Source organism: Anser anser (genome assembly GCF_964211835.1).
Source record: "Anser anser genome assembly, chromosome: 3".
In the NCBI taxonomy this organism is placed as follows: Eukaryota; Metazoa; Chordata; class Aves; order Anseriformes; family Anatidae; genus Anser; species Anser anser.
In genome coordinates, this window is record NC_139722.1 from 94,550,164 (window position 1) to 94,564,745 (window position 14,582).

At 35.2% G+C, this 14,582-nt stretch overlaps 1 protein-coding gene across 3 annotated transcripts in view; it reads right to left on the bottom strand.

The window, feature by feature from the left end:
- The window catches only part of CAMKMT (calmodulin-lysine N-methyltransferase), a 220,595-nt gene that overhangs the window by 196,017 nt on the left and 9,996 nt on the right, over positions 1 to 14,582 (bottom strand). For all 3 annotated transcript variants that reach the window (XR_014581536.1, XM_083828822.1, XM_083828823.1), the window contains exon 3: positions 8,249 to 8,313. Coding sequence is in view for 2 of the 3 variants with exons in the window: in XM_083828822.1 (XP_083684948.1) it covers positions 8,249 to 8,313 (65 nt within the window). In the remaining variant the exon portion in view is untranslated. The remainder of the gene's footprint in view (positions 1 to 8,248; positions 8,314 to 14,582) is intronic.

Here is a 14,582-nt window from a genome sequence, read left to right on the forward strand (position 1 = left end):
AAAAACGACAGCATTTGGATTGCTTAATGTAAGGAAGAGAAGATATAGGCAAGGCCATGTGATGACCTAAAATACCTACAAAGCTATTACAAAAGAAAATTTCGTAAGTACTCATTACACAGAGTCAATTAGCAAAAAAATAAAAATAAAAATGTTATGCTTTAACAAAAAGATTACCATTAGATACTAGGGGATATGGGAGATCGTTTCTAACAGCAAGAAGAGTATATGTGAAATCTCCATCACCAGAACAACTGTGTTCTGCTTCTTAGTTTTATGGGACAGTCACCCATGTTTTTTGCAGATCTATTGAAAAATACAAGGCTGTCTCTGGCAGTTAGTGCAAATATGCAGTAGTATAAGTATTCCTCTTACATTTTCCATTTACCAAACCACTTGTATAAAGGGGCTCTTTTAATCCACCCAGTTTACCAAAAATAATTCTTCAGATTTCTGGAATAATGCCTCGTCCACGTCTTTCCATATTTCTGAAAATACTTTGAAAAACTATGATTTTTATTTAACCGTACTAGACTAAATAAGACTATCTAATTTGTCAAGCTAAGTACGTGAATAATAGTTATACACTGGATTTTCAACTGGTGACTGCTATGTAGATCAGTTTTCACTTTTCAGTCAGAACCATTGTCAGACAAAAAAATTCAGATAGATATGTTTTTCACCAAAGGTTTCAAATTCCAGAAACTTTGTACTCAAAACAGTTTTGTTTGAATGCAATTCTGTGAATTCACACTGAATTAAGTTGAAACATTTCACCCCAAACTTTTCAAAACAAGACACTGGAGTTCATGTATTTCAACATGATTTTTTTTCAATGAAATACAGTGCGACTGTTTACAAGTTATCTAAAAACAAACCATGAAACCAAACCAACCAACAAAAAAAAAGGTGCAAGTTATTTATATCATTACAGCTACATTTGTACAGAACAAATGAAGAACAGGGACTGTCCTTGCTACCTCCACACTACAGCCACTGATGAGTCTGTATCACAATACAGAGAAACATCCAATCACGTGTGTGAGGAAGGTACATCAGCAACTTTGTGTGGTAATGTATAGAAGTTATCTACCCAAGGATGTACTCCAATCAGAGCATGTCTTGAGCATATTCTGCACCTCATGTCTGTAGTTTTGTGAAGACCAGCACTGAAATGATGTCTAGAACACAGCAAGTAAAAGGACTGGTGAAAGCAAAAAGAACATACACTAAGAAACACCAGTGTTCCACACAAACCACAACAACCTACTATGCAGCAAGCTAAATGAAACCAATTCACAACTATTTATTTAAATAATGCTAAAATTTGAGTTTTTTAAAGAGTAAGCTACAATGCATTAAAAGAGTAAGCTTAATTATTAACATTGTACATCTAAAGAGATACTTACCATTGTTATCCTACTCTATCTCAATTAAAAACATGATTAAGATAAGTTATCTAACATAAAAGTAAAACCCCTGAAATTAATTAAAATAATTCATACACTTCTCCTTCTACCAATCTAATTAAGGATGTTATAACCCATCTTCAACTTCTTTTAATTAATTTAAACTGAAAGATCCAACTTGTCATGATAATTCATTTAACATACATGGAATACTTTCAAAATGCTTCAGATTACAGAAGGTCAACACCAGCGAGTAAAGGCAGACTGTGCCAACAATTTTTATAAAGACTAAGACAACAGATCTGATGCAAAAACCCATCTAACACAAAATCAGGGTGCCAAGGCAGAAAACATTGCTCAGCAACACAGAAAAGCAACTGAAGTTACCCTAACACATCCTTATTTTTCACCAAAAGGCTGTCATTGGAATACCCTGAACAGGTGAACCAGTCATTATGAAAGCTTCAAACTGACCAAGGAAGAAACAGGGTACTCGGAAGAGCTCACGGGGCTTCTTTACCTCCTACTTCTCCAAGCTGCTTCCATGCTTATAAGCATAGGAACAGAACGAGATGATGTTGGAATACGTTGTAGAAAAAAAGTATTTTTTAAAGAAAACAGATCCCTGGTGACAGTTCTGATTATTCTTTTCTCAGACAGGCACTTCATAAACAGAAGATTTTAATGACTGGGGAAAAGAAGAGGATTGCAGGACGGTACCTAAAACAGGCAAATCATTGACATTCCAAAAGAGAACAGTTTCGTAAAAATAACTCTGGTAGCAAGAGTAATTTAAGAGGTACCTGCTTCTCCCCATATACTTATTTTCTGCTCCATTCCATAGGCTTTATGCCAGTTATGTCAATGTGACTGCTTGGGATGATCCTGTAACCTGAACCAGTGAAGTGAATTGGATGGGGGAAGGGAGGGAGGAAACAGTTGTTTTTTCTTAACCCTGATCATGAAATGTTTTATTTAAAAGGAAGCAGCATAGTGAATAGTAAATTGTAGGTATCATAAATACGATATTTCATTCAAAACGACATGTATCGTTGCTATCCAAACCTTCTTCCAGTCAATTTATTTTTTGCTGAAGACTTTTTCAAGAGGGTGTGAGATTCTGACATGGTAAACAATATCAAACTGCCACACAGATGGAACGAGAGAAGACTCAGAAGACGAGTGGCAGTTTTTTGAGGTGAGAATACCTAGTGAGGCATAGAGAGGCAGGAAGCATATCCAAGTCAGTACGCTTTTCACCACAGAAAACAAGAAGTTTCCTCTTGGAAGAAAAAAAAACCAAAACACCACAGAAAGGAAATTTCCACAGCAGCACCTGAAAAATGCATTCTGCTCCCTCGTTGAGTCTAAGTAATGTTGCATGAAATACAGGAGCACCTCTGCTGTGATAAAAGATGCCATCCTATGCTTTTCCCTAGGTAGCTTGATGGCATCTTTCTTTCCAGGCATGATAAATCAGTAGCTGCCAGAATCTGTCCATAGAGGAGCTCAAATATCTTTGAGTCACCCTGTGAGGGCTGTGAAGACACAAGTAGGTCTCTGAACACATTCTCATACACTACTGCTGGGAAAGATGACATCCTCTATTGCTAGGTATTTGAGAAGAAAGAAGGAAAAATTATTTGTTTAAAAGCAGGTTTTTTAGTTAGATAAAAGTTTTGGGAACGAGAAGTTACACAGCAGTCTTACATAAACATAGCTTTAAAATGAATATAACCTGAAAGAAAAAAAAAAAAGAAAAATAGAATGAGAAAATTCATTTTGTTCAATGTTTCCCTGAGATTTATTTTTTTAAAATTGGAACTAAAATTTAAAAAAAAATCTTTTTTCCTAGTTCTCTTGTTTCCTTGTTATTTTCTTGAAAAATATGCTATGTAGGGACAAAACTATTCTCCAATTTAGCCAGCACATTCAAAAACCCAAATTTCTCCAACGTAAACCTTTTTCTTTTTGAAACTGAAATTTCTAAATGCAAAGCTAGTACAAACAAAAACAGTTCAGAAGATGGTGAGTAGGTGTTTTGTAATAAAAGCTATATCCAGACACTGTTTTCAGCAAACTGCAACATGCTCCTGAAGAAAAATACTTTTTTTTAATTAAAAAAAAGTTAATATGTAAATCTGTATTTTTTCTGGATTTCACATTGTCTTCCTAGTTTTCCTGCACAAACAGAGGCAACAGAATTTAAAGCTATCCTGTTCCCATCCCCCCAAAATTGAGAGCTTGTCTTCACAGGATCTGTTTGATCACAGGAACAGCAACTTTGTAATAAGTGTCAGGGTAGCTCTGTAACTGCAGCACCCTCTGCTGCTTTTTTAGTTCCAAAACATGTAATTGTACACTCCACTAAGTAGAAAATGAAATGAGTATGTATTGAACATGTTTCTTGCAATGGTTACTTTATTAACTAATGCTATGTGTAGTTTATAAGATTTTTTTTTTTTTTACTATTCCATATGGTATATATACATGTGCAATTTTATACTACATGAGCACTCTGGAATATCTTGTTTCTGGGTTGACATCAGGTAGATACTAGACAACAACTCCAAACTATGTTTTATTTCACTGCTTAAAATTCTGCTTTACAGTCATTGTAGCTTTCTCAGAATTGTGGCAATTAGTAAAGAGGATTATATTTTGGCCCTTAATCATTTCACTTATATCCTCTCAAATTACGTGTATAATTACACAAACATTTCTCCCACTACAAAAAGACAGGGGAAGGTGATAATTCACAACAGCTCATTCCTGCAGAATTTCCCTTGCCTTTTGGACAGTCTTTTGCAGAAGAGATTTTCTGCAAGGATGAGCATGGCATGTGGCTCCCCAAGCCAGCTGATGCTATCCCACAATGACACCACTGAGCCTTCTGCCTGGGATCCATCAGTTCTTTTAAAGGAGTGTCTTATGACTAGAGATGGTCTCAGGATGTACCATCTTTTTAACAGATGGCATACTGTTGTCTAAAATGAACACACCAATCTCTTCCTCTGTCCCAGCCTTCTTTTCCTTGCTTCCTGTTCATGCACAGAATTAAAGCTGAATGAAGTGCATTTAGCATTGCATCCTGTCTGTGTGGAGAATTCATTCAGAGTTTTCACATGCAAACTGCTCTCTCACAAAAGATGAGCAGAATAGATATCCAAAAATTTTCATGTTTTTCGGGAAAGTAATTTGTAGTGTGAATTTTTATTTGTGGCAGCAATCCTACAATGAAAAGGCATCTTTGGAAATATTTTTGAAAAAGACTGAATGTAAGGATAAGTACCAAGTTTGAATAACTTTGTGCAGAAGCAATTTTTGGAGTTAAAACTTGGGAGACCCACAATACACCATTTACAGCTACTGCAGTTGGCTGCATTTTTGCCCTGAAGTCTTAGTGGTGTAAGGCAGCACTGTCATAAAGCAGTTGCAAGTACTCCTCAAAAGCTGCTTATTGATATTTTATATAATGCTGCCAGCTAGTGGCACATCTGGTACTGAGTTTGTGTGTACTGGGAGTGTAGAGAAAGCGATATTAACTAGAATTTGCTCTACCACTCTTCTTTTGATAGGGTATGGTGATGTGGCCATAGGTAGAAAGATCAAAAAGCAAAAAAACAAGACCACAGAAATGCTCTCTGAGGAGCTTGTTTTAATACAAGGTCCTTAGTAGTATTACTAGAAGAACTAACCAACCAAACAAAGTCATGTTATTTGAAACAAATGATTCTGGTTTCAAATGTTGGAATAGGAATCATGTTTCAGTTTTTACAAAATCTTATCTGTTTAACACAATTATTTCATGATCTAGTAACCTCTCGCAAAACATTATCTTCCTGATGAATACTGAGTATAGTAGCCAAAGCAAACACGCAAAACACTAAAATATTTAACTATTTTCTGATAACTCGGTCCAAATCATTTAAGTGACGTTTAGTGCCCAATAAGTTATGACTATGCAGGGTACCCTAAAAGAACATTAAAGTTTGTAATTACTCAATAGATCCCCTCACAGAGCATGAGACTGTTGATAGGACTGATAACATGCTCAATACTGGAGAGCTCCATTAGTACTAGGTGTTAGAAGATATGATTTAATAATGTTACATGTAAAGAAAAAAAAAAGATTTTTTTTAGGGTAGACTATCACATGATAATATAAAATTTGTAAATAACACTATAGCACTTGTTTAAAAAAAAACTAGCTTTAGAAATATAAGAATTGTAGTTACTCTTAGGGATAAAAGGAGGCAGGATTATTACTTTCCATTTCCACTGTGGGTTATCACCAAAAGAGACAAGAAATACAAATATATATATAAAGAGCCAATTCAGATGACAGGATGATGGGAGTGCGCACAAATTCAACCAGGTATGATCCAAATAAAGCAGCTCAGTAACTCATGGTTGGGAACTTTACTATGATGGTATGATACACAGCAGTTCTGGCTCAAATACTGGGCACCTTTACTCCATAAAGGCAGTAGTACACTCCAAGCGGGTATTTTGTCAGAATGCTGTCAGAAGATAACTATTTTACAGTTACCCTAATAGAGTGTAATCAAAAGTGCTTAGTAAAATGGGCATAAATCAGTAATATGCACATCAATACAGAGAGTCACAGACATTTAAAAACAAGGAAGCAGTGAATTTGAAAATGACTTTGCAAACACTGCCTACAATAGCACAGCATGAACTCTCGAAGTAATACTAAATCCAAAGGGACAAATGTGAATCTTTGTGCATACAGAGAAACAGTAAGGAGAACTACAAATGTCATATTACTTCTGTGTTAGGCTGGTGTTGTGCCTATTAGAGTAGTAAGTCTTGTTCTACTATCTGCAATGAATAAGAAAGTAGCTGAAATACCGGAAAAGGTTAATAGAAAAGCCGACAGCACATCTAACAACAGAAAAGCATATCAAACTTTAGCACAGCAATTTACTTGTGTTAGCAAGGAAATTTATATGGATCGATCACAATCTAAGTACTTACACAAAGAACAAAGATTAAGAAAGCACGTTACAGTGTTTAATAAAGTACAAAATCTTGTTCCAGTATGTGGGTGTTAATATTAAAGCACTTTTGACATTAAAAAAATAGGATCTTCTCTGCTGTTCAAACTAAATACTTGAGTATTTAATGAACATTAATAGTATTTTTTTCTTTCCTCTCATTGCCCCCTCCACTGTCAGGTTTGGACTTTTTTCTTATTTTTTCCCCTTATTGAGTAAAGCTTATGAATAATAAAGTAAATGGTTATAAAAGTCTCTCTAGCTTCCTATTCAGAGAATCTACAACATCAAATCTCTTCAAACGCCTCCTGTAATTTAAGCAAAACATTTTCTTCCAGATCTTAAACGTCTTAAATTTAAATATTTTCATTATCTACCTCACGATGGCTACACCTATACCTGATGTCAGTCATAATTATAAATGTGAATTTTCTTTCTCAGCCCTATTCATTTGGGATATTAGTATATTACTTACATAAAATTTTCATTCCAAAACCAGACAAAAACATCCCTGTTTGGCAACAGTGAAAGAAAACATCCAAACACATTTTGTGGCAGAACCATGCAACTACCTCCAATGTTGAGAGCTGAATGGAAGCCAGCAAATTTTAAAAGGAAAGCACATGGTTTATGATTTTTTTTTTCCTTTGGAAGACAAAAGTTTCTTCAGCAAATTGACCTTTTTGCTAATGAAAAGCCCATGTTTATTGAAACAGCTTTGGAATACAAAGACTGGAGTTTTGAGATGAAATACTCATATTTCTGAACAGTTTTATCTTATACCTTTGACAGGGATGAAGAGATATCTGCACTTTTCTTGAATATTTGGCAACCTTAGAGACATGCCCCATGCTCCCCCCCCGGTTTAATCTGCAAGCTTGCTTGTTTGAAAACAACCAACCCTTCCTGAGAAATAAGGCAGAAATTATCAAATAAAAATTCAATGTATATCTGTAAATGTAAATTATATTTACATTAATTATATGTAATTACTCACTACATAAAAATACTTAATTATTTTAGCTTGGCTTCTTTCTTGTGATCTACCATAATTTTATAATTAAAGTCCATTAACAGCATAGAACATTTTAATAAGTATGCTGAAGCAGAGCCATACCGGATCAGACACTGAAGGTCCACTTAAGGCTCATCTTGTCTAAGATTAATGTGGTCAGTAGCTGATGCTTAGAGAAGAGTGCAAGATCAGGACAAACATATCATTGTACTGCCCCATTAATTCTCATACTGTCCAGCACTTCCTGAACCATAACTGATGCCTTTACACTCAATAGCCACAGGGAATTTTTCTTCTACAATTTTTCTCCTCTGCTTTTAGAACCCATGTGATATACTAGGAGCCAAAACATTTTGTGGGGAGGAATTTCACAACTTGATTAGGTGCTTTCTTTTGGTTTTCTCTGGCTTAAGTCTGCCCTCTGTAAGCCAGAAGTATCATTATATGTTTCCCATGTTCTCACACTGTTCCTCAGATATCTGCTGCTGGCCATTGGCCAAGACAAATCAACGGGCTAAACTAATTTTTTGTCCAACCCGTTTCAGTTGCTCTGATGTTCCCACTGCAGTCACAGAACCAAAACCAACCTGCACTGGGAAGATGGAAGAGTGTATGCACACAAACAACTGTGCTATATAAAACAATGCAAAGTGTTTAGCTAGGTAGATGTGTATACCTGGTAACAGTAAGAGTGTTTCTCAGGTAAATGAAATGGTTGCTGATGTCTCATACAATAATAATTTATATTGGTACAGTTAGGCTTCTGTCAACATAGTACTGTATTTAAATAAACAATGACTTACAGACATTCCCTGTGTTGTCAAAGCTTGTAAGAACATCTTTAACATTTAAAAGTCCATCGTGAAATCTAGAAGAAAACACAAACAGTGACTTACCAACATATAAGCAATCAAAAAAAAAAAAAGGCTTCCCTCTTCAGAAAAGAGGTTCACTGCATGTGTCCATTTCTCACAAACCCCTTTCACAGACAACAAACGGGTACTGTTGCAGCCACTGAGGGCACAACATGGAGACAATCAGGAGCCTTCAAAGTTCCACCACTATAATTCATTAACTAAGAAAATGTTTCTCCAAAACTAATATTTTCTTTATCAAAATTAAAATATTTCCAAACAGCATCAGGTTTGACACAGTTGTGGAAACCACATATAGGAAAGGAAGAATTTTGGTAAAGAGATTTTTTTGAAGAGGAAAAACAAAAGAATATTTTTGAAAGCAGCAGTACACACATTCCTATTTTCTCCCAGAAAAGTCAAGAACATTTCATTTAATTATGTGAACAATAAAACCAGTTAATGTGTTCAGTGAATTGCATTCTCTTCGGTTTTATATTTGTATAATTAAAGTAAAATATTCAAAACTGAGGAAATTAAATTATCATACTATTATAAAATCATATTGTTATGATTTTCACATATCACCTTCAAAATTTAGAACACAATGAGAAAATCACTCACAATTTGCAGAAGAAAAGTGCATTAAAGTTGAACAAATGTTTGCTTATGAATCATGTAAATGCTATAGACATGCTAGCTGGACTCACACAAACAAAAACAAACCAAAAAAAAAGAAGAAAGTAAAACTTTTTTTTTTTTTTTTTAACTATTTCAAACCAATTTAGGGCCAAAACGAGCAAATAAAAATCAGGAAGTCTTACACTTCACAACAGTTAGATCACACAATTGTTTCATAAATGCACTTAAATTTCTAAAAATAATTCAGCAAGGCAGTAAAAAACAAAAATGCAGTCTTTTAATAAGATTTCAAATATAGCTTCTTCCAGGGCCATTTGGGATCATACCAATTTTCAACAATTTAAGAGTGAAGAAATCCAGCACCTCTAACGTTTTCAAATTTAATGCTCATTCTCTAAGCTTTTCATTCCTTAATATTATTGTAAGAATGGGGGATAAAAATCTAACTTTTTATTAATATGAAACTGTATATGGCAAAAAGACATTTCTAACATGTTAAATGACAAATTATGAGAAGTACAAAACGGCAACTTGGCTAATTCTTAAAAAATAAAAATAAAAATGAAGAAAAACAATGAAGCCAACAGAAACTGAAATGAGGTCATAAACAAGGGCAAGAAAAATTATGAAAGATATTACAAGCAACATTCACCTGTAGATCAGAGCTTTTCTCCCAGCTACCTAAAACCAAGCCAAAAATACATTCCTAAGCTGTACTAGAGGGTGGAAGTCTACAGGAATTTTCATGGCTCATCTGAACAAAGAATTCACTTTTTCCTTCTTTTATTTTTCTTTGGCAAGTTTGTTTTCAATCAGATTAGCCTACTGATGCAACAGAGTTAATCCAAGGGAAGTGACAGGAGAGTGAACAGGATCAGTAGTCCTGCTAACTGCAGAGCTGCCCTTTGAACTGTCCCCTGCTGGCTCTTCAGCATCCTACTAACTCCATAACCACGCATACTTCTGACAAAGTCAGGGTCTCTCAGACAGCTGTGAATGTCTTCTCCCTAAATGAATGCAAGATTGGGGGGAAAAGAAAAAGATCCATGGAAAGCAAAAGAAATATATTAACCTTTGTTCGCATGTAGATTAGTCCTGTAACAATAAACTGATTTATTTTTTTTTGCCTATATAGTTCATATATTAAAGAGATATTAAAAAGTCTACGAGTTAAGCAAATAGAGGCAAGGAAGAACAACTTTTGGTACACTCGACTTTCATTAAAGAGCTTCCTCTGATTATAAAGCATTCTTTCCATGATTAAAAATCAATACACACACAAATTTCAAACATATTCCAACATTTATTATTCAGTGGCCAAAAGCTTGTGGTATCCAAGCACAGACATAATACAGCCTAATATTTGCTGTCTTGGCCAGTGGAAGCATTTCGCACAGGCCACCTGCAATATTCAAAGTCTCTTCCTCTCCTTCTCTGTCTTGGCAGCCTCTTTCTTGCTTTCACAGAAACAGTTCATGGCAAGCACATACGTGAGCCATAATTTAATGATGAGACGGATCCAGCATTGCTCTGAGGGACTTCCTTCTCCTCAGTCCCACTCCACACTCATCCTGAAAGCAGTGTTTAACACCTGCTTCCGTAAGTCTGATCAGTTTATGAAACCTTCACTGAACAAAAGCAAGGAGCAAGCTCAAACATCTAGGATGAGAGGAGTAGCCGTTATCTCAGCACTCACTTCTCATTTACTCCAAAAATCACACCTCAGGCAGGTGTGATTTTTGGCACTTATTGCCATTATGGACTACTGTAAGACTTCTCCAAGTTAGTAACAATGAACCTTCCCAACTCTTTTCCATCACAAATGGGACTTGCAGCCTAAAAAGTACATGCATCTGTAAACATGGGTAATCTCTAACTCCAAGTTCTGCCATAAATATCACACCACTCGGTCCCATTCCTAAAAAACAGTTTCTAGCTTGGGATCCACTGCTCTGCATACACCACCCCAGCAGTTCCATAGCTGCTGCTGCTTCGCTGCCTCATCCCATCAGCTGCTCCTCCATTAACTAGCCCAGAAAAATTGTGATCTAATACACATCACGTCTCATTTCTATGAATGCCTGTCATAATCACAGCTTTCAACAGCACGTCTTACAAGCTGTGCATGAAGCATTTGTAAATGTCATGTGCACCAAATTATGAAAGTCAAGAAAAGGAATCACAAGAGTTTGTGGTTAAATCCCAGCCCCAAAACTCCCATAAGTTTCCACAGTTATCCAAAAACACAGAAGAACATTAGTACTGAGCACTTTGGAATATGTTATGAGCATTGTACAGTTCAAGCAGAAAAGTTCAAAGCTATGGTTGCTGAGATCAACAAAGCTTTTTGTACTTCAGACAAGCGTAGGTAAGCATCATGGACAAAGGATTTCAGCTCAGTGTGGTTAATCTGATCTACAGTGTTCTTATGATAAGTCTTTGAGGAACAGTATGCAAAAATTTCTGTGGTGGAGGCAGTAAGTCACAGAAGACAAACCAAAGGATGGTGAACGAATTTAACTCATGTTTCTCCCGATATGAAGTAAAGCGAAATTCCTTACTTTGGACTATGAACAAAGTTAAGTCACAGAGAAAGGGGGGAAGAAATATTTTTAAAATATGTTAACGTTTCTTCCTCTCCAGTTCAGTGGCAGACTTTTACATATAGGTGAAGGCAGTAGAACGAAGACAATCAATTCTTCAATAGCTCCCTATTAAGGTACGCTTTCCATCTAATCGTTATGAAACAAAAGTGGTTTTTTTTCTTCCTTTATGTTATTCTTCAACAGAATGAGGAAAAATAATACGAAACTTAAACAAAACTACAAACACTAAGTAGACCCCATATAATACCTGGGCGGGGTGGGGGGGGAAAACAATACATCACCGTCTATTACTAAACTGGATACAAAGTAAACTACAATGATTGTGGAAAATGAAAGACAGGATAAGGATAAAATAGTTACTGCTAAGGGTACTTTACAAAAAAGGTCGCATGGTCACACCATCAATTGTCACTGCAGTCCAGTTAAGAGACTCAGAACTATATACAAATTTTGTTATCTAATTCACTGCTTTTTCTGTGCCGGAGCTTAGAAAAACAAGACAAACTCCTTTTTCGCTCCAGTTCAAGATCTCAGCTTAATATGGTAAGAATAATCAAAACAACAGCTTCTTTATCTACAAATTCTTTTTAAAAATACACAAGTGTTAGGCAGTATGATGGAACAGTCTTAACTCAATCAGGGATAGAGGTACTTTGCAAATCAATTTCTCTCTTTCTTCAATTTCTTCCTGCTGCAACCAAGCATTTATGCTGCTAAATGCATACACTGTCTCTTAGCATGAAATAAATGGAACAAGCAATTTTATCATATCTTCACAAACTGTCCTTAAGGGGTAGGCAACATTCCTTGAAATCAGTTTCCCTTCACTTTCTGCTTATCCCTAAAAAAAAACTATCCATTAAAACTTCAAAATGTTTGTAGCAGAAATATCCTACAGGATTATCCAATGGAATTCAATCCTAAACCATCTTCTAACATATCACTTGCCACAGACAAATAACATGCTTCTCATTACTAAACCAAAGGTCTAGAATAACCTAATAATTTCTTTCTTTTTTTATCATATTCAGAATAAAGGCATGACATCTTGCAAAGAACGCTTTACACTCTTTACAAAGATTTAAACCTTCCTGTAAGCCACTGGCATTGTTCTTTTCAGTTCTGCATTTTAGTAGTTGAAAAACCGAATTACTGATCAATGGAAAAAATTTTACCACAAAAAACTTACTTTTTCTCTGATTGCTTAAAATAAGCCTACAATTTTAAAGCAAACCCATATCCTGAAATAGAAAATTTAAAAATATATTTACTGCTCATTTTTTAAACTCTAATAAAAGAACAATTTTCCTGTCTAAAAGACAGACAGCATCGCCACAGTTAGACGCTACATCTTTATGATCTGTAATCATTTCATTGCTAAAACTATTTGTACAAAATTTAAATTTAGAAGCACATTCGTGATTAAGAAGGGTTTATATATGCAAGGTTAAATAAACAAAACACTTTAAAATAACTCTAATTACTATATCTTCCTATCACCAAGAAAACAACTATTTAGTACATGCACAGTTTTTGAACAAAGTGAAATACTCCCAAAGTTAAGAACTTAAAACTTTATGTTTCTCTTCCAGCTTTGTTTTTGAATAAAAACACATTTCTCATAAAGAAAAGATCCAGAATAGCAGATAATATCTGTGATGAAAGATAACTTTTTCCACCTCACGCTTGCAACAAACATCTCTCAAAATGGCGTTTTTATTTTTCATCCTCAGCCTAGATTACCTTGGTTATCCCAATCTGAATGTGAAAACTGCAGCAAGATTCCAGCTTGGACTGAAGATGAGTAAATTCTCCCTGTTAGACTGCCATAAGCATTCAGCCTGATGCCCAGTCTGATTTCCTATCAGTTAAGGGATTTGTTTCTTAACTAACATTAATTGCGAACAACACCAAGCAATGCCATGTATGTAGCCACCCAACTCATATAATCAAGACATGGATGTAACATGTAAGAACATCAAACACATTAGCAATCCAAATAAGACTAATCAAATGGTACTCTGAATTACAGTACAAGTTATTTCATTTTGACGCTACTTTTCACTATTAACAAGAACACTCAACAGATGCTGCTTTTCACAATGCAAAACTACTTTGAAGCACCTCAGTACTGAGAGCACCCTGTACAAACCGTAAGGGAACACCTTCCACCACGTACTGTGAAACAACATTTCATTAAGCACACTAGAGACTGCTGTTTAAATAGAAGGGTTATGTGGGTGGATTTTTAAAATGACTCAACAATGTTGTCACCTTAAGGATCTAGTCAAAATCTAGTCAATCACATAAATCCAGCTTAATTTTTTTAAGCAAAATTTGCCTTATATTGGGTGCTTCTGGCTTCCTGCTTTGGAAGACTTCTTACAAAAATGATTCTAAAATGAACTAGTGACAGAAAAGCACGGTATAAGACAAAGGTGAATCCAATCTGAATTGAGATAGAAAAATATCATCTCATTAAAACAAGCTGTTCTGAGAAATTCAGAAAGTCACGCACATGACTTGTAGCTCCGATTGAAGCCTAACAAACTGATCCCAAAGTCCCTCTAGAATAGTAATTCCAGCTAGGTCATAGCATATCTGAATACACAATTTGATCAGTTTTGATAGCCCTTGAACTGATATAGCTTGACCTTTAGACTTTTTGCCAAAAGCCACTACCAACCTTATGAACTTTCTGAAGTATTTAGTCTTGTCAAGATATTAGTTGACAACCCTTTTAACATCCAACATATGCAATAGGCTTTCCCAATAAGATGTTAATGCATGAGGAAAACATATGTAGATGAAAATTCAAAAGCACTTTTGTCAAGATCTTAGAGGGGTCATAGCAACATTTTTTTCCTGACAAAAAGATGTATGAAAAGGTTCTCCTACTCAAGCACCCTGTTCTGGATTTACCTGACTGATGTTCTTGTTATCATTAATTATATGTTAATAAAACATTCTTGTATCTTCTTGAAATTATTTCTATTAATGAAAATTATAATTAATATTTTGCCAATAGGAGGAGA